The sequence below is a fragment of the Chlorocebus sabaeus genome, chromosome 11 (assembly GCF_047675955.1).
Source record: "Chlorocebus sabaeus isolate Y175 chromosome 11, mChlSab1.0.hap1, whole genome shotgun sequence".
Classification (NCBI taxonomy): Eukaryota; Metazoa; Chordata; class Mammalia; order Primates; family Cercopithecidae; genus Chlorocebus; species Chlorocebus sabaeus.
The window spans coordinates 82,105,396-82,131,985 of record NC_132914.1 but is presented as its reverse complement, the minus strand read 5'-3'; the positions used below and the strand labels follow the sequence as shown (position 1 = coordinate 82,131,985).

The 26,590-nt window shown below is 33.6% G+C and overlaps 1 protein-coding gene and 1 pseudogene across 1 annotated transcript in view; both read left to right on the top strand.

Moving 5' to 3' along the window:
- SLC6A15 (solute carrier family 6 member 15) overlaps window positions 1–26,590 on the top strand; it is a 52,590-nt gene that overhangs the window by 13,896 nt on the left and 12,104 nt on the right. The window contains exons 2-8 of the mRNA XM_008004158.3: window positions 6,174–6,643; window positions 12,058–12,215; window positions 12,565–12,691; window positions 14,079–14,260; window positions 21,518–21,628; window positions 24,783–25,024; window positions 25,320–25,512. Of these exons, the coding sequence (XP_008002349.2) occupies window positions 6,355–6,643; window positions 12,058–12,215; window positions 12,565–12,691; window positions 14,079–14,260; window positions 21,518–21,628; window positions 24,783–25,024; window positions 25,320–25,512 (1,302 nt within the window). The 5' untranslated portion in view covers window positions 6,174–6,354. The remainder of the gene's footprint in view (window positions 1–6,173; window positions 6,644–12,057; window positions 12,216–12,564; window positions 12,692–14,078; window positions 14,261–21,517; window positions 21,629–24,782; window positions 25,025–25,319; window positions 25,513–26,590) is intronic.
- Window positions 4,459–4,607, top strand: LOC119624113 (U2 spliceosomal RNA; annotated as a pseudogene).

Genomic DNA, 26,590 nt, shown 5'->3' with positions numbered 1-26,590 from the left:
AGTGACAGAGTTACAATATGCACTCAAGATAGTCTCTTTCTAAAATCTATATTTAAATATTTGGGAATAATACATGTCTTTTCACATCAACACATATTGATTCTTATAATATCACATTACAATTAAATAGGAGAGATTATATGAACACATGAAGAGCTTAAGGTCATTATCCTCTTTTACATAATAAGGTTTTTTTTTTTTTTTAAGACAGCTCTTACTCTGTCACCCAGGCTAGAGTGAAGTGGTGAGATCTCGGCTCACTGCAACATCCACCTCCTCGCTCAGGTGATTTGTGTGCCTCAGCCAACCAAGTAGCTGGGACTAAAGGTGCTTTTTTGTAGTTTTTGGTAGAGATGGGGTTTCACCATGTTGGCCAGGCTGGTCTCGAACTCCTGGCATCAAGTGATCTGCCCATCTCAGCCTTCCAGTGCTGGGATTATAAGTGTGAGCCACTGAGCCCAACCAAGTCATATTTACACAGTATCTATTCCTACATGAAAGATGAGCATATTTTCATACTTTTATTTCTTTTTCTCCTCTCATTTCAATTTTTGCTTTTATTTTTATAATTTAATTCATAATTGTCCCCTGCACATAATTTCTATAAAATGTAAACCATATCTCCTTGTTTAAATTAATGTTCACTTCTATTCTTTAATACGGCTCCTCTTTACTAAGATCTTTTACTTTGTTTTCTCTCTTTGGCTAAATTTTATGATTATTTAGTCTTTCCCTCCATTCCCCACTCCTTCATCCCATAGGACTCATCATTTCTTTCATGCATAGGAATATTTGCCTGTGGCTTTTATAATCGGAATGCAAATTAATTGGGTATAAAATTGGAAATCACATATTTTTCTCTTAGTTTTATTGAAATTAATGAATATTATGAGAAGTGTTTTAATTTAATGTATTAATGAATATTATGAGAAGTGTTTTAATTTCATCTTTCTAATTCTGCTTGAAATCCCTCAGAATTCTTTATCTTAGTAATTTCTCAGTGTTTATTCTTCTATATTGTTATTATTATTTGCAAATACAAGTCTTCAAGCAAAACTTCTGCTTTTCTTTTAGTATTTTGTGTTTTATTAATTGTATTATTGTGTTTGGCTATACCAATTAGAAGTTTGTTGAATTACCTTTAACTGACTTCAGTTTCCATTAGCTTTCTTTTAAATTACTTTAAGATATCTGTACCTTTTCATTTCTTTTTTGTGAACATTCTTTACATCTGTCCTCCATGTCTCAGATATAGTTTCAGTAGTATTTATTCTAGTTTCTGTTGTTTCTTTTTCTATTTTATTTTATTTTATTTTGAGATGCAGTCCTGCTCTGTCACCCAGGCTGGAATGCAGTGGCGTGATCTCGGCAACCTCTGCCTGCAACTTCTGCCTCCCTGGTTCAAATGATTCTCCTGCCCCAGCCTCCTAAGTATCTGGGATTACAGGTGTCCGCCACCACACCCAGCTAATTTTTGTATTTTTTTAGTGGAGAGGGAGTTTCACCATATTGGCCAGTCTGGCCTCGAACTCCTGGCCTCAAGTGATCCACCCACCTAGTGCTCCCAAAGTGCTGGGTTTACAGGCATGAGCCACCACACCCGGCCTTCAGTTGCTTCTAATGTGATTTTTAGTCCCCTGATGAATTCTCCCCTTTCTGGTGTTTATCCACTTACCTTTTTCTTTCAGTTAATCTTTTAGTTCACTTCCATGAAATTTATTTTAAATAAATGTTTTCTTTGTAACTCTGAAGCATATTGTTTCCCGGTGTATATTTATGTTCTGTATATGTCTTTTGCTTATGTTTCTTCCTCTGTCCACTATCACCTATATCTCTCCATTTCCATACACATATTTTTCATTATTTGAAACTACTCATTTTGAATAAGAAAAGTTCTATATTAGAATATTTTTTGACATGGAAAGTAGTGCCGTACAAATGGAGTGAACTGGGGAACTCCACATTTTTCATTTAGATTTATTCTCTGAAAGAGAGGTTGGCAAATGTTTTCAGTGAAGAGTTAGTAAACCTTTTAGGCTTTACAGTCCATAACAATAACTCTGTTGTTGTAGCACAAAATCAGCCATAGCAATATGTAAATCTGTGGGCAGGGATATGTGCCAATACAATCTTTTTTACAAAATACAGATGGTGCGTTGTATTTGGCCCATGAGCAATATTTTATGGGCATGGATACGTGCCAATACAATCTTTTTTTACAAAATACAGATGGTGGGTTTTATTTGGCCCATGAGCAATATTTTGTTGACTCCTCCTCTATTGTACAGTTGTAGACAGGAGGCCCTTACCAAATAATGATGAGGACAAGTATTACAGCTCTTCGGTGCAGAGGAAGTGCAGTGAGTGATAGTTTGTTTGTTCCTCAGCTGATTCTCTGTCACAAGAATGGATGCTGCTAAGTTGGCAGAGGCTGTGCTGTTACTTGATACTGATTCCACCACTGTCCATATGACCTATCAAGCACTGATACTTTATCACTCTCTCTCTCTTCCTGGACAATTCTGTTCATTTCTTCTTCTATTCCCCGATGTAACAATTATAACACATTTTTGGCAATTGCCAACCTCTCTTATGATTTTCTTTTTTGTCTGTGTTTATAGGCTATATTTATGGACTAAGGTTTTAGGCGGGCTTTTAGAATTTATAAAAATGGTTATCCTTCAAGAAAGTTGCTCTTAAAAATTTGAAATTGATCTGGCTTCTAAATTGTTGTCACTATACTTAGTTTTAATAAATCTCTTCAGAAACTAAATTTATTTATTTACTTTTGGCTGTATGAAACCTGTGCACAAGAAGTGAATTCTTATGTTCAGTGGGTGCATGGTCTTGGAGTAAAAATACAAACAAACTGGGTGCGGTGGCTCACGCTTGTAATCGTAGCACTTTGAGAGGCTGAGGCGGGTGGATCACGAGGTCAGGAGTTCAAGACCAGCCTGGCCAAGATGGTGAAACCTCGTCTTTACTAAAAATACAAAAATTAGCCGGGCATGGGGACAGGTGCCTATAATCCCGACTATTCAGGAGACTGAGGCAGAGAATTGCTTGAACCCGGGAGGCGGAGGTTGCAGTGAGCCGAGATCGCACCACTGCAGTCCAGCCTGGGCAACAGAGTGAGATTCCATCTCAAAAAAAAAAAAAAAAAAAAGAAAACATCTAATAGTGCACAATACTTGTTTAGTTATATGATCTTATTCTTTAAACCTTTCAGTTCATTCATTCAACAGATGAGTTTAAACACTGATAATATGGGGGTAAGATAAACAATGTCATTCTCAAGGCAATGACTTATTTTCTCCCAGACTTACATGTTATTGTAAATACTTTAATATTAATTACAATTCTTCCCCTATCTTCCCACAGCCACCCCAGAAAGACCAAGAAGTGGGAGAAGGTAAACAAAATAGTAAGAAAAGGGAGCTTAAATAATTTTATTTATAATATCATTAAGGATTTGTTATTTATTTATTTTTTTGCTCGTATTAGAAGGGGAGCTCTTAATGCATGCAAATACTTCAACTCCTTTTTTAATAAGTGTTTTATTATATAAAGTTTGGCTAGAGTTGTTATACAGTATCTATAGTATATGTGTATATTCAAAGTGTTTATGATATAATATTACATTTAAAATTTGTTTACATTAGATACTGCTTTTTTTAAATAGAAAATATGACCTTTAGGTAGTCTGATCAGAATTTTTAAGTGTAAACTTTGCCAAAGGATATCTTATCTAAATTGATGAGGATTAGTCACTTGATGTGTACAAAACATGCAGTAGTAGCCAGAGGTATTACCTTTTGTTTTGATTTTTCTTTGTGTATTATTTTGTTCAAAGAATAGAAATGTATAGAAGAGATATACTAGTTTCCATAATAATTTGGGGGAGATTCATGGTTAACACTATTTAAATTTTTTTTCTTTATAAAATGTTGAGTGTTTTTACTACGATAGTATCTCTAAGCTTGGATAACCTCACTACTTTTCTGTCTGTATGGAAAAAGCAAAAGGAGTAAGAAACCAAAGTTTATTGTGGGAACTGAGGTTAAGAGAGGCATAACTATCAGCTTATACACAATTAATAAGTTGTAGTGCTAGGACACAACTCCAAATTTATCAGACTAAATCCATGCTCTTATCCATATATCACTTGCTACTATGCCAACACATTATGTCTTCAGATAATTTAATAAATGTAAATCTTTATTTCTGGATAATTCATGTCTTATAAATCACATTTTTTTATAGATCCTGTTGTTTTCTTCCAGCAAATACTATCTAGAAATTTGTTTATTTCAGTTTTTCAATGGCTATATTTATTAATGTATTTAATATTTACTGAGCTGTAGGGGAAAATAATATAAATTAAACAGACAAAATGTCAAACCTCATGAATTATTTCCATATCAAAACCTTGTTGGCCTCTGTGAAATAGTCACTGTGATCACTTCTCAGCCTTTTTGCTAAGATCAGGTTAACTATCTGTTCTTATCAGTTTAATCACTGTGAGAAATTTTACACCTATTCTAGAGATGTGTCTATCAGTCAAAATATTTTGGGAATGCACCTCTTTCACAATTTTCTAAACAGTTTTCTCTTAATCTTCACCAAATCTTAAATGAGAAGTGTTTGCTCTTAGGGTGTATATTTTAATTTTAGAAACAACTAAACATCATCCAACCTGAAGGCAACAAATTAGTTACATAGTAAGTTAAGTAATTTTTTTCCATTGGGTTACCCAACACTTTGTCTTGCTCCCTAAGATTGTAGATTGAAATATGATAGCTGTTTTCTTTGACTTTTAATGTCAATCTAATAGCAGCTCTCTTAAGAAATTATATTTTATTCCATAAATGAAGGGCGGAATTATTGGGCTACCATTTCATAAGCTTCTTGATCCAGATTTGAAGATAAGTGCTCATATTTTCAGTCACATTTTAACATAGTGTCGCTGATTTGTAGACATGTCTTGTATACTTACTCGGTCTGTGTCTGAATGGGGAAAAGGATAGGCGATGTAACATACAAATAAAAAAAGGAAAAAAAAAAATCCCAAAGTGATTACAGTGTTTTTCTTGAGCCGTTAAGAGAATGATCACATATATAATTTACATTGACCATTTCTCATCTTATTTATACTCTTCCTTATGTTTGGGTATGACCTCACTCTGTTTGTGCTCAACTCTAATTTTGTCCAACATTCTTGATTTTTCCTGTTGTAATAATGTTGGGTCATTTAAATTCTGTACTATAGTATTGTTATTTGATGTCCCTTTCTCTCTGTTAAATATAATATCCTTAAAAACATGCTTTGTACGTTTCATTGATTATTATATCCCATAAAGCCCCATCACAATAAATATCAAACGGGTTGGGTGCAATGGCTTATGCAATATAATCCCAGCACTTTGGGAGACCAAGACAGGATCCCTTGAACCCAGACGTTCAAGACCTGCCTGGACAACATAGTGAGACTTCATCTCTACAAAAAGGAAAAACAAAATGAGCTGGGTGTGGTGGTATGCACCTTTAGTCCCAGCTACTTGTGGGACTGAGGCAAGAGTATCTATGGGAGAGGTACAGGCTGCAGTGCGTCCTGATTTTGCCACAGCACTCCAGCCTGGGTGACAGAGTGGGAGCCTGTCTCCAAAAATAAAGTAAAATAAAATAAACTAGGTTAAATTTTTAAGAAGAACAATTAATATCAAATGAGTGAATGACAAATATTTGAACAGAAGAGATTATATATAAGACAAATTTACAGAGTTGGTTTGCAATTGTGTATATAATTCTACAAGGAACAAAATCAGGGATATATAAGAAAAGATCTGCTTTAGTCAGGGAGGAAAAAATAAAGAATTAAGAAAAAAAGTCCTAAAAGTTTAGTTACTAATGAACAGAATATTCATTATGCATTGGAGTATATCTGAGATTTTTGCAAGAAGAAGGATGTTAGCTAAGAAAATTGTATTTGAAGCTCCTATGTGCTTTACAATTCTTATACTTATGGGAATATTAAGCTCTGAAACGCTAAAGACAATTACATGTCTTATACTCTGTAGAAAGGGTTTCTATCATAAAAATAAAAAAGAATAATTCTGTATTTTAAATATTTTTCATCATTAAATATAATCACATTTTAACTTATAATTTTACAGGTACCTACAGAATACTGGACATACGGATTCAGAATCCATAAGGCTTTATCACCTTGAATCAAGGATTTATTTGATATCATCCTCGGTCTTCCTATCAAGTAACATTGTTTTGAAAAACAGAATTAACACATTTGCCATAGGGAGTTTTTTTTTTTTTTTTTAATACTTCCCATACTTTCCAATGCCTAAAAATAGCAAGGTGGTAAAAAGAGAATTAGATGATGATGTTACTGAGTCTGTCAAAGACCTTCTTTCCAATGAAGACTCAGCTGATGATGCTTTTAAGACAAGTGAACTAATTGTTGATAGCCCGGAAGAGAAAGATACAGATGTTGAAGAAGGATCTGAAGTCGAAGATGAAAGACCAGCTTGGAACAGTAAACTACAATACATCCTGGCCCAAGTTGGATTTTCTGTAGGTTTAGGAAATGTGTGGCGATTTCCATACCTATGTCAGAAGAATGGGGGCGGTAAGTAATGTTTTTAAGTGATAAATTACTGTAGTAAATTGCAATTGGGTTTCTCAAATAGCTCATATTATTGCTGTGTCTCATTATTTTTGAAACTTTCAATTTCATTGTAAAACTAGAGAAACCCACTTCTTTGTGGGAAGTGAGCCCAGATATGTTTTCGGATTAGGTTTCCATAGGAGCAGATGGGCTTGCTGTGAATACTCCGGGATCGCTTAAGGGTAACACATTCTCAACTTCTTTCTCTGGAAGCTTATTAAACATCTCTGAATTACTGAGTGAAACTTTTCTAACAAATATTGCATCATTGGTGCCTGTCAGTTATTTCCTTTGAAGAATAATCTAAAGCTTCTGATATATGACAATACTGGTGAAGGAAAACAGAGAATTTTCTCTCCATGATTTATTAATTCTTAATTTAAAGTTGACTCACTCTTCAAAAAATAAAAAATGATATGTAATTTAGAATAATTATGATCTTCAAATGCTGGCGAGAACATTTAAATCCCAGTAGAAGGAATGTAAGCAGATAATATAATGCTAGACATTCTTCATCCTTAGGCATTTTATATATTTCCTTTCCAGTTCTATGGTATTTTGGAACAATGTTCAGTTTCAAAGATAACTTTAAAGAAATTAGCAACCTTAATTTTGAACAAAGTTATCTGCAACATCATTGCTATTCTTGCTATTAATATCTGCGTTTGTATTTATAATTATAAAGGCTTATTTAGCAAAAATTATCTTAGAAGTCTAAGGAAAAAACTTTACAAAAGGGAAAATTGTTTATGTATGATACTAGCTCTATAGTACACCAAAATCAAAGTGAATTTAATCTAACATTGGATTGAAATGTTATTATCTGTATATATGAAATATTATTATTTTTGTACATGTACATGCTGTTAAAATAAGTGTGACTGAAAACAAAATACTCCATATGTCATGCATTTCAGGACACAAAGTATATAACAAATATTTTGGTATTTGATTCTAGTTTGTGATAATTTTATTGACTGGGCAAAAATATGGTTTATTTTTAATATAGTTGTAATCTACAAACCCTGCATCAAATAAAATAATAAAACCCATACGTATGTAAATTTTTTCCTGGCCACTGAAACGTGAAACTCTAAGATGTTATGGTGACAAAATATGTTTAAGATATCTTTTAGTTAATTCAAGCAGGCACAAAACAAAAGGTTTGGAAAACGTAGCCCATTTGGCAAATCTGCCTTAGAGGTAAAGATCGATACATAGAGTCAGTGATGCACTGTGCATCCCTATACTGAACAGCTCCTTAGTTAGCCAGTAACCTCACACATGAATTATTTATCAAATCAGCTGTAAGCAACTATGTACTCTCCTGCTTTTCGTTTCTCACAAATCATTCCATTTGCCAAGACTAGCAGAAGATCAATTCTGGTTTTGAGACTTTTTTGCCTTGTAAATGGTATTGACCACACTGTTAAAGAGGATAGCTGATTTGGCTAAAAAGTCAGGTTGACTTCCATTTCGTACAATTTCTGTCTTGCTGGAGAGTGCTGAAAGATTTTATATGTAGTAATGGATTTTTAGCAAAAATGGCTCCTCCTTCTTATTTCCAAATGTTAAAAAAGTCAAAATATCTTTCTAGTATTATTTATTTTCTACTAAATGGAAATATTAGAAAGCAGTACTGTACATATTATAAAATACCAACTGATTTTTCATTTTAGAATGGTTGTTACAGTACCAAAGATTGTACTCAAAATTCAGTATGGCATTGAGTCTTCTAATTGTTGGAGGAATATCTTCTGGCTAAACGACAAGAAGATAGTTCTCAGCCTCAGGCTATCAAAATCTTATTCATGAATCATTTAAGCACTTTCTGAGTAATAAAGAAAAAGTAATAGAGTCAATATAAGTTTAATTTCCAAATGATTTTATCCTTTTAAAGCACAATGGTTAAGCAAAGTAGGTGGTATAATATAGAGACTTCCAGATCAGGTTTGGAAGTCAGTTTGACTGTTTGAAGCCTGGTTCTTTTTCACACTACCCATGTGACCTTTCACAGGCTACCTCATTTGTTCAGGCTTAGTTTCCACCCTGTAAAATAGGGTTAATAATTGTATCTCTCTCCAAGGATTCTTGCAAGGGATAAATTAATAGCTACATGTAATATGTTTAGAAATGTGGCTGGCAAATAGTAAATGTTCAAATATATATATTTAAAGCATAATACATTTATTTAATCGTAGTCTTACATGACATGAAAACTTTCAGAAATGAAGACCCAAAGACTCAGGGAAAACTGTTTTTATGCTTAGATTACATGAAGAATAGGCAGCCATGTAGAAATGTACTTGAACAAAAGGGTATGATCTAATGAGAATAGACTAAAGGAAGCAAACCCAGCAAATCCTGTCTGTTCAGATTCTTCTTGGCATCTCTGAGTAGCATTCCTTCCTCCTGGATATGAAACAGGACCTCTCTGGAATGAGGATCTTCAAGGGAAAAGGGAGAAAATGACCTTTCTAGGTGTTGTGGCTTGCTTTGGGGAAGAGACATTCTAGTTTCTATGACCCACTTTGAGGGAAAAGAAATCTTGTATCTGTGACTTGCTTCAGGGACAAAAAAAGAGTGGGAGACAGGAGTAAAGGAAAAGGCCAGGAAGCCTTGGTTTCCGAGTTCCTTCCAATTTCCTTTAGTTCAAGGTACCCAGCATGCCAAAGTGCCACGCTTAAAAGAAAAATTATTTCAATAGCTTTTGGAGTACAAGTGGATTTTTGTTACATAAATGAATTATATAGTGGTGAATTCAGAGATTTTAATGCATCCCTCACCCGAGTAGCATACACTGTACATAATATGTAGTTTTTTAACCCTATCCCCCATCTCAGTCTTCCCCTTCTGAATCTCTAAAGTCCATTACATCATACTGTATGCCTTTGCACACTTATAGCCTAACTCCCACTTATGAATGAGAATATAAAGCTTTTGGTTTTCTACTCCTAAGTTACTTCACTTAGAATAATGGCCTCCAGCTCCTTTCAAGTTAATATGAAGGGCATTAGTTTGTTCCTTTTTATGGCTGAGTAGTATTCTATATGGTGTATAATATCACCTTTTTTTATCCATTCGTTAATCGATGGACACTTAGGTTTGTTCCACATCTCTGCAATTGTGAATTGTACTGCTGTAAATATATGCATGTAAGTGTCTTTTCCTTTTTGTTTTTGGCTTTTTTTTTGACAAGGTCTCACTCTGTCACCCAGACTAGAGTGCAATGGTACGATCTCAGCTCACTGCAACCTCTCCCCCACTCCGGACTCAAGAATCAATCTTCCCACCTCAGCCTCCCAAGTAGCTGGGACTACAGGCGCATACCCCATGCCCAGCTATTTTCTTTTCTTTTGGATTTTTTTTTTTTTTTAGTAGAGACAGGGGTCTCACCATGTTGCCCAGGCTGGTCTCGAACTCCTGAGCTCAAGCAATCTGCCAGCCTCGGCCTCCCAAAGTGCTGAGATTACAGGCATGAGCCACCATGCCCAGCCTCAAGTATCTTTTTCACATAATAACTTTTTTTCCTTTGGGTAGATAACTAGGAGTGGGCTTGCTGTCTTGAATGTAGATCTACTTTTAGTTCTTTAAGAGATCTTCATACTGTTTTGCATAGAAGAATTTGAGATAGAAGAAAAGTCTAAGTATCCAACAGCACATCACACACACATAACTGGAAAAAAAAAATCCCCAATGAGTTAAGTCATAATTCTTTCTCTCTCTTTTCTTACTCATTCACATGCATATAAACAACCCATTCATAATCTAAGATTTGATGCAGGTGTTAAAATTCACTTTCAGTCTTTGGGAAAAATGTTCAGGTCAACAGTTGCTGAATGTTACTCATCATTTTAGAACTAGAATTTTGTTTTCTAAGCTCATGCATCCAATTTTTACATTGTATATGTAGTTTTGTTAGAATCAACTAAGAATGAAAGACTGAAAATCAGTCATAGGAAGGTTCAGATTATGTAGCAACCACTATGTAGGGAAAATTCCTGTATATAATCATTATTACAGAGATATACGGATGCTGAGATAAATAATTTGAAAAAATCCATTATTTCACTGCTTCAGCTGAAGACAGTTATTCACTAAATATTTGTATTCCACTAAATATTCCATTAAGACTATTTGAATAGCTTCAAAAATCTATTCAGTGCCATTAAACATATGATAAATATGTAGGAAATACATAATAAAAGGCTCTTTATAGAAAATAAGAATTAGTTACCATTGATTATAAGACCTTTACATTTAACAGTATCTAGTTGGACTAAACTGCAGATTAAAAAATTGAATGTAAGAAGTTTAGCTAAGAGGTTGTTTAATAATAATTTGCACATGTAGCTTCTTGTAGGAATGACCTCCGCAGGCTCAGGTGGGAAGATCCCTTGAGCTGGGTAGTTTGAGACTGCAGTGAACAGTGTTCACACCACTGTACTTCAGCCTGGATGACAGAGCGAGACCCTGTCTCCAAAAGAAAAGAAAGACACAAAGAAATGAGTAAAGGTTTCACATTTATCTTTTTATAATTCAGTTAGTAGAATCTTGTATTAACACTGTCAAACTATTTAAGTACCTTTTAAAATCACCAGTCATAGTCATACGTCTTAATTTGTGATTTAACTAAAAAATACTTTTTAAAATATGGAAAATTTATTACAAGGATAATAACATATACATTTTTACAATAGACATTAAATGTTTTAGTTCCTTAATGACTCACTACCTTTTCTGACAATTTTGGAAAACAAAAAACTATTTGTATACTTCTTTTCTATAGTATTTATGGGAAAAAATGACATTTGTCTCTGGTAGAAATTATTTTGCTTTTTTTTTTTTTTTTTTAATTTTTCAGTCTAAGCAGACATTTCTTCTTCCATGATGTTATTTTATTTGGAAAAAAAAGTCAACTTTAATGCCATAAAATCTCACTCTAATTTTTCTGATTTAGAATGCATTATTACAATGAGTTTGCATAAATTTTAATAAATGAGTTCATAAACATTGTGTGAATAAGATTTCTAGGAGTTTGTGAAACCTGCCCCACAAAAGAATGAATTTTAAATAATCAATTATTTTTATGGAAAATGAAACTGTTTTACTCTTTAAATAAATTTAAACTAAAGCTATTCATTAATATTCTTAATTGTATCCTGGTTATTTTATTATCAGAAACTCTTTGTAGAAATCAAATTCAAGTTTCAGAATCTAGAAAGTGCAAAGTAATGAAAATTGTGTTTTCTTCAGAGTTCTCCATAATGACGCTATATAGTAATTCAAATATCTTTAATGGGATAAAGTGAATTAGTGTATTTTCTACTGTGAGTATTGAAAATATAATCTATGTTTTGTTCTTGTTTCTTTAGGTGCATATCTTTTACCATATTTAATACTACTTATGGTAATAGGCATTCCCCTTTTTTTCCTGGAACTCTCTGTGGGTCAAAGAATTCGGCGAGGCAGCATTGGTGTATGGAATTACATAAGCCCTAAACTGGGCGGAATTGGATTTGCAAGTTGTGTAGTAAGTTTCCTGGTGTTGATGTATGCTGTAATCTTTATAGGGTTTGAAATGATATAATTCATTTTTAAATGAAACTTTGGAGTGTGTGTTAATAAACAACTCTTTTACCATGTTTTAGAAAACATTACTGGCATATGGACTAACTATAAATATTGCTATAGCTGGGTGTTGTTAATGCCTGTTCTAAGTCCTGAGAAAGACATTAACTTTTTAGAAAAGATAATGTGTTCCAAATAAATAATAAAATGAAGAGGATTTTTAAATGTTAAGTAACATTTTATGCATTTGATTTCATTGTTTTAATGGAAGAGGTATGAGAGGTTTAATGGAATGTCATTTTATTTTGCAGGTGTGCTATTTTGTGGCTCTCTACTACAACGTCATCATTGGCTGGAGTTTGTTTTATTTTTCTCAGTCTTTTCAGCAACCCCTGCCTTGGGATCAGTGTCCTTTGGTGAAAAATGCTTCACACACTTGTAAGATATGTATAATATAGTGTTTTGGTATTTAAGCATTATAAGAGTGGCAAAGGTACAAGCTTTCGAGATATTTTCTTTTTAAAAATAATGTAGAAACATCATTCAAAATTATCATTATAACAGACTTTGCTCACATTCAGGATTGACATACTCTTAGAGATAGACTTTTGGGACCATCTAGTTTTTCTAGCTCTTTCCTAGTTATTTTACTATGCCCTATGATATTAGGGTGAAGTATTATAAGCCTTCACTTATTAACTTTGATAATCTTTATTTTGTAGGCCCTGATTGATGCCTTACATTTTCATTAAAACTAACACAAAGGGGACAGAAATACAAATTTGAATGAAAATAGTTGCCTTTATATCTTTGGTTCTGTTGTTTCATACTTTTCCCATCATTTTTTAAATCCCATAATATAATATAAATATTATAAAGAACAGTCACCTATAGTAGTGATGTCTAGTAAACATAGATTCTAATGCACAAGTATAGTTTATATTTTTCAAGTAAACATGTTGAAAGAAAGTAAAAAGAAATAGATGAAATATTTTACTTAATCTAATATATAAAAATATTATTTCAATATATAATTACTCTAAACATTATTAATATAATAATTCACAATAATTTCCAATACTGAATCTGAAATCTAGTTCAAATTTCACATTTGTAATCCATGTCACTTCAGATTGGCCCCATTTCAAAAGCAACACTTGGCCAGCAGCTAGCATATTTGACAGTGCTTACACAGGGAGTCAATCCCATAATTCCAGGGGTAGTAGGGGTGATAAGCCTGATTTGTTTAAATTACTTTGATAAGGGTTTGGGTGCAGTGGCTCACGCCTGTAATCCCAGCACTTTGGGAGGCCAAGACAGGTGGAGCCCCTGAGGTCAGGAGTTTGAGAACAGTCTGGCCAATGTGGTAAAACCACATCTTTACTAAAAATACAAAAATTAGCTGGCTTTGGTGGTGGGTGTCTGTAATCCCAACTACTTGGGAGGCTGAGGCAGGAGAATCACTTGAACCTGGGAGGCAGAGGTTGCAGTGAGCTGAGATCGCGCCATTGCACTCCAGCCTGGGCAACGGAGCAAAACTCGGTCTCAAAAATAAAAATAAAATAAAATAAAAATAAATAAAAATAACTTTGATAAGAAGTTCATATATTCTTACTGTAGAACTGCATAAGAAATATCTAACAGGATACATTTCTGTTGGTTGCACAGTTGAGATTTTATTGTTCATTTTGAATTTACACGCTGCTATACAATAGTAGTACTTTTCTAGGAAGCATTAAGAATTCACTTATAGGTTTATTGGACAAAAAATTGTCTCATTTTCTTTATATTCTGAAATAATTGTGTGTTACTTTTCTTTCTACAGTTGTAGAACCAGAATGTGAACAAAGTTCTGCCACCACCTATTACTGGTACAGGGAAGCACTGAATATTTCAAGTTCTATTTCTGAAAGTGGGGGCTTAAACTGGAAGATGACCATCTGCTTGTTGGCTGCCTGGGTCATGGTTTGCTTGGCTATGATCAAAGGCATTCAGTCTTCTGGAAAAGTTAGTATGTTAGAGCCCTTCTCTGTTCTGCTAATCACCATTTCTGGATTCACCCTCTCTCAAATTCTGTTAAAATTTTCTGTGGGCAAATCACACATAACGCTTCATTCTAGGTAGTTACAGATTAGTGAAAAGTGTCACTTTAAAAGTGTGCTTAAATTTTTAAAAAGACAAATAAAATCATAAGTGTTTTATAATGAAATCTAAGGTTAATTATAATCTTTCCTTATTTCAACAAGTTCTTTAAAATTTTTGTTAATACTTAAAAGTCCTTTCTTCTTGCCATTTATTCAATTAACCCTAATGTTTCAGTTCTCTAATTACCAATTAAATTATGGAAGTTGGGAAAGTAGTAAAATGAGTAATTCATTCATTTTGTTTGTTTGATATCATTTGTTTCACTCTGCTGTAGGCGTTCTAAGGAATAGTTGCGTAAGACATTTTGAAATAAAGTAATGTGGAGTGTTTCTTAAAGCTCTGAACATCATTAAGTAGTTAATAATAATTCCAACAAGGAATTCAGAGTAGTGTAAAAGACTAAATATCATTCCTTCTAAGGCAAATTGAAAATTAGAATGGTTGTGGTTTAAAAAGACATTAAGTGAATTCTAGGTAGCTTGTTTGTTGTTATTTTTAAAGGATGCACTAGGAAAGTAATTGCTATTCACTATTTTGCTTTCATATTACTTTTTTTTCTCATTATTACAGCCATTTATTCTAAAGCTTTCTATATCTCTTGGCTGGATCATAGCAAGAATTTACTGTTGGCTCTTCTCTCTGCCGTTTAACAGTACAGCTGTTCCATTTTCCTTTTCAAAGTATAACTCTGATTTCAGGCTAACTTATTACCACTCATCATCACATACTAGCAGGAATGGCAATAGTATTAGTAGTAGTAGCAGTAATAGTAGAAGTAGTCATAATAATAATAATAATGATAATAATAGATGATGCTAAAGATGTTTCTGACAATAATTATGGTAAGAACAATCATTGAAGCCAATATTGATTACAAATTTATTTTGCTTTGGGTACTGTGATAACTACTTTTTATGCTTTATCCCATTTAATTATAAAAACAACTCTTGAGAAGTAATTTTGCTTTTCAGAACAATTTTACAGATTTAAAATAAACAGACTTGAGAAATTAGGTTGACTTATCCAAAGTTTCATGGCTACTAAGTTCTAGTATTTGGAGTCAAATGCAAGTCTGTCTAAATCTAGAGCCTGTGTTCTCTAACGCAACACTATAATGTCTCACCCTGTCCTAGTCCCAACAATTAGTGAATTCTTTCAGGGCAGAAGTCTGTCTGATTCATCTTTGCTTCCTGTTACTTTATATTTAATTAAAAATTTTAGTGACTTTTTAACTTGTAAATTGTAGCTGATTTTACATTTACCTTCCTGCAGGAAACTCTGTATCATTTTGTCTTTTGAATTTGTGAATATACTTGATAACACACCTAACTATCTTTAAGTCTTTGGCAAATGTTATTGTATTGTATGACTAAATAACTTCAAATTGTTCAATTGTGTGTCTTCTGCTACGTCAGAACCACATTCCCCTCACATTATAAATGAAGGAATAGATTCTTAAAATAAGACCTAACCATATTTATATGATTCCTAACACAAAATCATTTGGTAGAAAGAAAACCAACTGTGGTCATCCAGAGAAGCTCGAAAACTCTTGTACTCAAGTTCTGTTACTACCACGTTTTGTTTCTGTTTCTTCTTAGTCTGTGTCGTAGCATCACTTAAAGAACTATGCATCCTTTTCTTATCACAGAATCTTGGGCTTGTTTTTCTCATGTCACATAGTATAAATTTATATAGAAAATGTAATATAGTTAATTTAGTGCATACACTCATTATTTTAATGAGAATGCTTCAGGAAAAGACTAGTATTTGGGCAATATTTGAAGAAAGAATTTAACAGGCACTGATGGGGAGAAAGCTAGCTGTAGGTAATGTGAGCAAAGATGTGGAAGCCAAAATAGTCACAATTCCTCAATCTGAAACAATGAGTTAAGTATAAGAAGAATGACTTCATGAGGAATTAAATATTAAGCTTTGTGTTTACCTACTAAACAGAAAATGCACCCAAATAAACAATGTCACAAGTACTGAAGAGAGAAATATTGTTTAAGGCTAGTACATGGAAAAACAACTTAGAGGATTTAGCAGCTAAAAGAAGAATGAGTCAGCTGGTGATATGCTTGGTCAAACCACATAGTCATACATGCATATACATATACTGCAAAATGCTAAGTGGAAACTGCATGAATTAAAAGAAGGGTATGATAGGGACATTGTCCTTTGGGCTAGGTAGGCACATATCAGTTGGACCACATCTGCAATACTGGATTTTACTGAAATCTTGTATTTTCCTTTTTATTATGAGAACTTTCAGCTCTGTGATCAAAGTCTTCAAATAGTTAAACAAAAGAAGAATAGGGCTGCTTTGTGTGGCCATAGAAAGCAAAACTATGATCAAATATTGGGTATTATGAAGGAGGTTGTGATGTTGGTAAGCCTTCAAAGAAAGAAAGGCTTTTCAAGAATCAAACTTGATAATAATGAAATCAGTTGCCTCAACAGTAGAGAGCTCAGCCTCATTGGAGGTGGTCAGACAGAAGTGGCATGTGCCCTAGTTACAGCGTCTAATAAAGGGATGCCTATCTCAAATACGGAGGATAGAAATAAGCAGCTCTAAGCTTTCTTCTAACTCTAAGGTAGTATTTTCTACTTCGACTACTTTTCTATTGTTACTATTATATCTATGCTAAATACTGTGCATACATTAGCTTGTTTATTCTTTCTGTCAGCTAGATAATTTGTGTGTTCTATCCCCATTTTACTGCAAAGTTGACAAGCTCAGGAAAAATAAATAATTGGCCGAAATTAAGCAACCAATACATGATAGACAGGGCTAAAACTAGGCTACAAAATTTTCAAAAAGAATGATACATTCTGAAGGTATATTCATAATAAACATTTTCATATGTAAAACAATGGTTTATGTTTTCGATTTTTTAAACAGTTTAGTAAAATGAAAATGTTTTATACATGTTTTATACAATCTTTTGAATGATAAAATAGCCTCTCTTACTAACGTACTTGCTTCTACAGGCATAACAGTTGTCAAGGCCCAGGGGGGTCTTAAAAATCAGTCAAAGGAAAATATTTCATTGTATCATTTCCCAGTTTTAAAAAATGTGTACTTCTTGGACAATGTGTGAGAATGATTCATCCATTCCTTATTATTTTGGGAAAATATTTATTAAGCACTTACTATATTCTAGACACTGATCTAGTTTAGGAAATACAGCTAACAAGGTAAACAATGTGCCTGTCCTCATGGAGTTTCAATTATAGTGGCGGAGGCAGCAAACAACACATTTATAAAATAACTTCAAGTTACAAGACATAAAGCATGGCAACAAGGAAGTGGTTGGTATACATATAGTCAGTAGGTTGAATTTAACTCATTTTAATAATATTATGCAACTGGCTATTTTGGTCTAATCAGATTAGAGCCATATGACCGGATGCAAATAATTTGTGTTTAAAAATGACACAGATATTTATGTAACCTGCTGACTCCTAAGACATATCTTTTTAAATCATGGAATTTAATAATGAAATATTTTGTCCTCTTACCTGCTCACAGAGGAATAAAACTGATGTGTTGCCTTCTTTATATCAGTTAGATGTTTGAAATATGGACTTATTTTTCTCCATTTTGTGGGCTTGAAATGTTCTTATAACTTACTAGGAAACTGTGTTAGAGTTTTATTGAATATAGATCAGTGTTCTTAAGAATTTAAATGTTTGTTGAATTAATAAATGAAAATTGAAATGTCTGGGCATATAATTAGAATATAATTTTCAAAATACTGCAGAATAAAGATAAGCTTGCAATGTTAGGAATTGTGTGCAGGAAGAAAAACTCAAATTCCTGTAAATCCTATCTCAATGAACAATGTATTTGAATACCTGCTGTTTGTGAGGCACAGATGGATATGCCTATGAGGCCACAGTCTGTCCTCATGGAATGCATAATTCAATGAGTGAATTGTGTACAAGAAGAAAAACTTAAATTCCTATAAGTCTTATCTTAATATGCAATATTTTTTAGTATTATATTATTGAACAACAATAGTACAACATATTGTAATGATGATTAGAACATACTAAGTGGAGTAACAGAAGCACATAGAAAGTGTGTAATAGTGGCCAGGCGGTGGCTCACGCCTGTAATCCCAGCACTTTTGGAGGTCGAGGCAGGTGGCTTGCCTGAGCTCATGAGTTTGAGACTAGCCTGGGCAAAACAGTGAAACTCCGTCTCTACTAAAATACAAAAAATTAGCCGGACATAGTGGCAGGTGCCTGTAATCCCAGCTACTCGGGAGGCTGAGGCAAAAGAATCACTTGAACCCGGGAAGCAGTGGTTGCAGTGAGCTGAGACTACACCACGGCACTCTACCCTCGGCGACAGAGTGAGACTCGGTCTCCAAAAAAAAAAAAAAGAAAGAAAGAAAAAAGAAAGTGTGTGATAGTGTAGAGTCAGCAATTGCAATTAAACTGGATTTGGAAGAAGGCTTCACAGGGGATGTAAATTTTGGAGCAGGGTTTGATGGTTGAAGAGAAGTTCACCAGCAAGTTCACAGAGAACTGTGTGTAGGCACAGATAACAGCATGTACAAAGCTCAACGACTGCTGAGTATTTCTGTGTGACTTTTACATACAACTTGTGCAGCTTGTGGAAGATGAAGGATGATATGCAAATTGGTTGATGATATTGAAGGATCTGTGAACTCTTGTAAAATGATGGGCTGTTACCTAGCAAACAGTGTGGAACATTTGAGGGTTTTAAATAGTTCAGTGACAGCACCAGATTTTTAGAAAGATCACTCTGGCAAGTGTGAAAGATGGATTTCTGGGATGCAGAGGAAAGCTAACAGAACCTGGAGGCAAGATGAGCAGGAAACTGTTTTCATACTGAAAGGTGTTGTGCTATTGAGAGGGGAAGCAAAGGGACAGATGTGAGATTTCTGTGGTAGAATTAGCTGGTTGTGGTGATCAGTTGGTTTACGGGATTTGAGGAAGAGGGACATCCTAAGGATAGATTAGAATATTTTAGCCTGGAATAATATGAGTACAGGAAGAATCTTTTCTTAATACCTAATTAGAAATTATATTAAAAATATGAAGATAAAATATAAAATTAAAAAGGTATATTTTATTGGATAAAATCATAATCTAACTAGACTTTATAATGTATAATCTTCATTTCACTTATATAAAAGAATTAATGGAAGTCATTTATAATATGTATAAAGCAGTACATTTGAGTTTTGTTTAAAAAGGTAAAAACAAGCTATTGTTCAAAAGTAAATCCATACTTCTGGCTAGCCTCAACATTTATGAAGAAGAGTCATAAAGGTGATAACTTTAATTCAAGTGAGATCAAGGCGACTGCCAAACTTAATGAATGCCAGAAGTAGGCAGGGAGAATGAAAAAATCCATCTGAAAGCATTCTGATTTTTTTTAAAAAATAAAAAAATTTTAGTGAAGGATTAATAAAAGGATTAAACCAATTTGAAATTATTAAAAAATTATGTTCATTACAACTAATTAAGTTAAAATATAATTTAGTTTTAAAATATTGAGTTCTAAAGTATGCTGACATTTTATCCATATTTTTTCCTTAGAGTGTGCCACGTGTTTAAATATGATTCTTAAGTGGGTAAAAGAGAGAAAGTGCCCCTTATTGTGTTGCCTTATGTTAATGTTGTTTGTAGTTATTACTGAATTCAGTATCTCTTACCTGCCCGGAGGCATCATTTGCTATGACACTTTTTCCTCCATTGTTCCCATTCTCCTTCCATTCCTTCCTTCCACAGATACATATTGTAGAGTTACTATGTCAGCAACTGTGTTAGGTGTGTGGGATTTGGTAGTAAACAGAAAACATCTTTACCCTCACTAGCTTTTACCCTGGTAGAAGATACAAAAAATAAACACAGAAACACATAAATAAAATTCCAAAAGTGCTAAGTACTCTAAAGAACAACAACAAACCCAGGTACTATCACTGAGGGTTGGCAGGGGCAGATGGGAGAAGAGAGGATGGAAAGAGGCGTCCCCTTATTTTGGGTGGTCAGGGAAGACCTCAGGGAGAAGACGAAGATGAGACTAAAATAGTAAGGAGGAGCAAGTCATCTGCAAATAAGGAAGAGGTGCTTCTGAAGGAAGGTGCAGCCCTGCACCCTAAGGCTGGCTGAGCTTGGTAGACTCACAGGATAGCAAGGGCCTGAGTGGCCAGAGCTCCATGGGAAGAGTGGTGGGCAGGCAGGCAGGCACTGTGGCATAAGGCTATGCAGGCCAGAGGGTGGAATCAGCACTTCACTCCAATGGCATTAGAAATTCCTGGAGTGTTTTAAGCAGGGAAAGACATAAACCAAGGGGCAGCCAGCAATTCAGATAGGAGAATATTATGAATGGTCCAGAACCACTTCTAGATGTTTGGCTTTACCTGTGGGATGGAGGGTGGGGCCATTTTCTGAAACAGAGACGGGTGGGAACAGCTTTGAGGGAAATTCAGAAGTTTCCCTCTGGATCTGAAACATTTTAGAGACCTACTAGGCCTCCAGAGGAAGATGTCAAGGAGGCAGTGACTGTCTGAGTAGCACACTTCCTTTTCTATTATAAATATTTGATGAACTGTTTAATGGTGAAAATTGCTGAAGCAGAAAGTAAAATCTTTACACGTTTGGTTGTTTGGGTTCTGGAAGATACAGCGTAGGAACAATGCTGCATTGAAAGCTTTACAGAATCACAATGAAAATTTGGTTAAAAGAAAAAGACATAGGACTTTATTTTGCTACTTAGAACAACAACAAAAAAGTAGGAATTCATTAGGTAGTTAGTGCCTGTTCATTTCTGTCTTAAATATTTCTTGTTTTATGGACTATAAGGAATCAATACTGTTGAAGCTACACCATAGCTTATGGATTTTTTCAAAGGAGATAGAATCTTTTAAATTTAAATTACATCTCAGATAGAATCTTAAGGCCAAATCACAACTCATAAACCATTCTTAAAAAATGGCTTTAGAAGTTATTAATAGTTTTATTAACCCTGTCATGAAACAGTGACTGTCAAAGTACAGAAACTAACATATAAAATCTTAACTATAAAAATATAATTGTCATTGCATCTAACTTATTTTTATTTTTTTTTCTTTGCAGATCGTATATTTTAGTTCTCTGTTTCCATATGTGGTACTTATATGCTTCCTCATCAGAGCATTCCTTTTAAATGGTTCAATTGATGGAATTCGCCACATGTTTACCCCTAAGGTATGTACCGTATTTCTATTTAAGGCTTATGATCATGAAAGCTTTATATTTATTGTTAAAATGTTCTAAGTTATATTTAAGGAATAATTGTTCTAATATATGTACATTAAACTTTTAAAATATAGTTTTTAACCAGTCTAGAAAAACCAGTATTTTTTAATGTATAATTATAGCCATTTATCTCCATTTTCTATATCCCATTTTGATTTTAGAGTGAGGCTACCACTACTATTTCAACTTCAAAAATCCCTCTTTTATAATAAATTTGTTTCTAATTTTTATACTGATTTAACTGCAATTTTTTGGTCTTCATTTACTCTTTCCCCTTTCTTCTAGTGCTTTTAAATCTTTTTGTGTTATGGACCCATTTGAAAAAGTGACGAGGATTTTCTTACCAAAAGAAAGTAGTGAACATATTAATTTGCTTAGTGTATCTGGAGGTTGACCGATCATCTAGAATCCATGGACCCTAAAATAAGATTAAGAACCCTAAAATACTCTCTCAGAGAAAATTAGTGTTTTCTTTTCTTAGTGAATTTTTTTGAGGTTTTGTAGTTTTGTATCTTCTGGAAGAATATAGTGATCAGCTTGTGAAATTCTGTAACTTCTATAGATGCATATATATTTTAGGAAAATTCTCATTAGATGCCATCAAGGGCTCAGAACTTATAATCCATCATGCAACTTAGTAGAGCCAAACTCAATGCTAGGCACATTTAACCTGGTTAATCATAACTGTGGACTTAATCATAACTTCTTATATTGATTTAACAGGAAACAAGTTTTTGATTGTATATGTGTGTGTGTGTATATATATGTGTATATATATAAAAAATTCACTGAAATGAAGGTGATCCCCATTATTAGTTTGCTAATACTATCATAGGGAGACATAAAGATGAAATTGTCTAAAGATATGATTTCAAAATTAGTTTAGGAATTAAAAGTTATCTGAAGGATGAATGTGCAGGCAGCATTGTGCTGTGAGATTTGGGCAGAAGGGATTAGCTTCTCTGGAATTCTTTGTCACTCCTGGCAGCTGCCTTGATACTGCGTAAAAGAAGCTGTGTTCTTTGTGCGTCTGGTTCTGAGTTGGTATTCATTCTGTAGTAGCAAAAATGCTGACACTGGTGTCTGGTTTTCTCAGCTACTTCAAATGTCCTGTTTAACATTTAGAGTTCTTGGAACTTCTCTGTGAACAACTAGTTAAGATTTATGAGTTTCAGCCACACTATAATTTAAATCTGCTACAAATGGGCCATACTTAATGACCAAAAATACTTATATGTATAATATTGAAGAAAATGTTTTCTGAGTTCAAGACAACCAAAGTTCTGTGTGAATTTCTAGAATATATTCTCTTTCTAAACTGACAATTGCTTCTGATAAAATTCTAAACATTTGATTTGACTAGATATTTTAGAATTTAAATGCTTATATATAATAATTATATATAGTCCCAGTACTGAAAACTGCAGCATGAATTAACATTTTTTACCTAGACTAGGGATCACTATTAAAATGTTAATTTTCCTTCAGCTAACTTTTCATTGAGTGTTGATAAGACTATTACATTTCTGTAGGATGTGATACTCAATATGAGAAGTAGTTGTAAAAAATTACATTGTTTGTGTAGGGGAGAAAGTACGTAAGCACATGAAATACTCCTGAAACAGTGAGTGGAGGTTTAGGTCAGAGATTGGAAGGGATGCTGGCAAGGTCTTTAGTAAATAGGTCTTTTCTGCCATCTAGTGGGCACAATAGAAATAGACAGTTGAGTGTATTTTAATAGAATATGTTGTAGCAATGGTCAGTAAACAATATGCATATGTTAATTGCTCATAAATTATGAAGATAATCATGATTGTGTTTAATAAGCATATTTCATAGATTTTAATAACCAAAATTAGTTGAAGCAATACATCCTATTGTTTGAGAGAATATGAATTTTGGAATCTACCTGTCTTCTTATTTCATCTCTACCTCAGAGCTGTTGTGTAACCTTAGGCAAGTTACATAACCTTCCTAAGACTCAGGTAAAAGTAGCAACAACTTCATGGGTTGTTGTGAATACTAAAAGAATTAAGCCACATAAAATGCTTTTCAGTGTGTTTGCCGCTATAGCTCGTCTATGTTATCGGTTACTGAGCATTTTTAGAGTGTGGTAGGCACCGTGGTAAGTAGTACCCTTCTTATTATTCTGATCTTTCTGTTGAAGAAGCTGAAACTCAGAGAGGACACGTCATTTGCCATTGGTTGCACTATTGTAAAATTACTAAATGGCAGAATCAGAATCTGAAACTCTCTGTAGAACTCATGTTCTTAGCCATGTTTGACATTGCTCTCAATAAAGGCAATTTGATTGTAATGGTAAAAAGAGATAAAATGCCAATTTAAACACTATTATTACTGAAATCAAACTGAACTGTTTTGATGTATTGAGGTCTGTGCCACACATGGCTGATCTGAATTGTTTCATTTAAGTTTTGATTATATACAGTGATAATTATCTAAGACATCTGTTTAATATTTAATATCTGTTCAGTGTCAGAACTTTGGATCTGAAAGAGTATCTTATAGACAATATAGATGAATTTACTGTATTTTCAAAGAAAAATCTTTTAGTGGACTTTTAAATGAATGAAGAATACATATGTGAATATGCAAAGTACAAATAGTTCAACTCTAACAAGTTTATAATCGTTTTCTGCTTCAACCATTAGATTAACAGCAGAAAACACAAAACATGGAGTGTTAGTGAAGCAACTCTTAACTTTTATTGGTAATTGACCTGTTTTGCTATGGAAAGAAAAAAGACATAATGGGAAATTACTGAAGATAACTAATTTTTCTCCATATTCTCATTTCATATTCCCTTTCATATTCTTAAAATATTTAAAAACCACCATGTAAGTGGAAAATCCCCATGTACTTAAAATCTCCGTGTAAAGGATTAATAAACTTGCTTACTCATAATTATTTGTTTCCTAAAAATAGATGTTTGTTTATGCTTAAGAATATATTATTTCCCAATTTAAATAACCTTTGGCTGCATAAATATCATTGTAATATATTGAAACAGTAAATTCTATAAAAATTAATTATTCTGAAATATTATTTTGTAGCTTATTCTATTATGTTTATTTTTAAACAGCTTGAAATAATGCTGGAGCCCAAGGTCTGGAGAGAAGCTGCTACTCAAGTATTCTTTGCCTTAGGTCTGGGATTTGGTGGTGTCATTGCCTTTTCAAGCTACAACAAGAGAGACAACAACTGCCACTTTGATGCTGTCCTGGTGTCCTTCATCAATTTTTTCACTTCTGTCCTGGCAACATTGGTGGTGTTTGCAGTTCTGGGCTTCAAAGCAAATGTCATAAATGAGAAATGCATTATACAGTATGAATATTAATTTCCATTTGCCTTTTTTCTTATTTAGTTTTTATTTTGTTATTTATAATTTCATTGATACATGATAGCTATACATACTTATGAGATACATGTGATAGTTGGACACAAACATACAATGTATAATGGTCAAATTTGGGTAATTGGGATAGTCATCACCTCAAACATTAATCATGTCTGTGTGTGGGAACATCGCTCATTCATTAGCTTATAATGGCACAGCCGTTTACAAACTATACACCAAAGATCTCTTATGTGCTCATTTGTATGTTGTTTTATTTTTCAGAAATTCAGAGATGATCATGAAATTTTTGAAAATGGGAAACATTAGTCAGGATATTATTCCCCATCATATCAACCTTTCAGCTGTTACTGCAGAAGATTATCATTTAGTTTACGACATCATTCAAAAAGTGAAAGAAGAAGAGTTTCCTGCTCTTCATCTCAATTCCTGCCAAATTGAAGAAGAGCTAAATAAAGTTAGTAAGCCATGTTTGAGCAATAAAATAATTATCATTCAGTTGAAATATGCATTATCCAGCAGACTCCCTTCAGGAAAAGGGTCTTCAAATGCCCGAGGAAGCTCTTAAAATGCCCAGAGAAGCTCCTGGGCATTGTAAGGCCTTCAGAATTTACATTCTTAATTTTAGAGAATATGTTTTCTTAAATGGTAAAGATTTGCTTTATTTTAAAAAGTTATTTCATTGATGGAGCCACAATAATTTAAAATATGAATATAAAGTGATTTTCATCATAGAATGATGATCAGTCTGAAATCTTTCTTGCTATAATATTCAATACAGAATTAGAATTGTGGCTCTCATTTACATATACATCATATGATTGCTTTGATGCATGAATAATATTTAAAATAGAAATTTTAGTAGTTGCATTCCACAAGTCATGATCAAGGTTTTTTTTTTGTTTGTTTTATTTGTTTGTTTGTTTTTTGTTTTTTTAGCCAGAGTCTCACTCTGTCGCCCAGGCTGGAGTGCAGTGGTGCGATCTTGGCTCACTGTATCCTCTGCCTCCCAGGTTCAAGCAGTTCTCCTGGTCAACCTCCCGGGTACCTGGGATTACATGCATATACCACCACATCCGACTAATTTTTGTAATTTTAATAGAGATGGAAGAAGGGGGTTCACCATGTTGGCCAGGCTGGTCTCGAATTCTTGACCTCATGATCTGCCTGCCTTGGCCTCCCAAAGTGCTGGGATTACAGTTCTGAGCCACTGTGTCCGACTGATCAAGTTCTTTTTCTTAGCTATGTTGTATTAAGTAAGAAAAAGGTCAGCGCTAATAAATGTGCTTGTATTGGCTGCCACTGTCTCCTGTATGTCAAAAAGGGAAATATAATGGAGAAATTGGTCACTATTTGCTTTAAGATAGTTAAATGTACTTGAGACTAACGTAAAGAATCGTGTGTGGATATTATTCATTAAAAACGTAAAGCCATCATTAATAGAAAAACCTTGAATTTCTCAAGGAAATATTTAATTAATTACTAATGTACTATTCAAAGTTTTGTTTTTTTAATTCTCATCTATCTTTATGAGA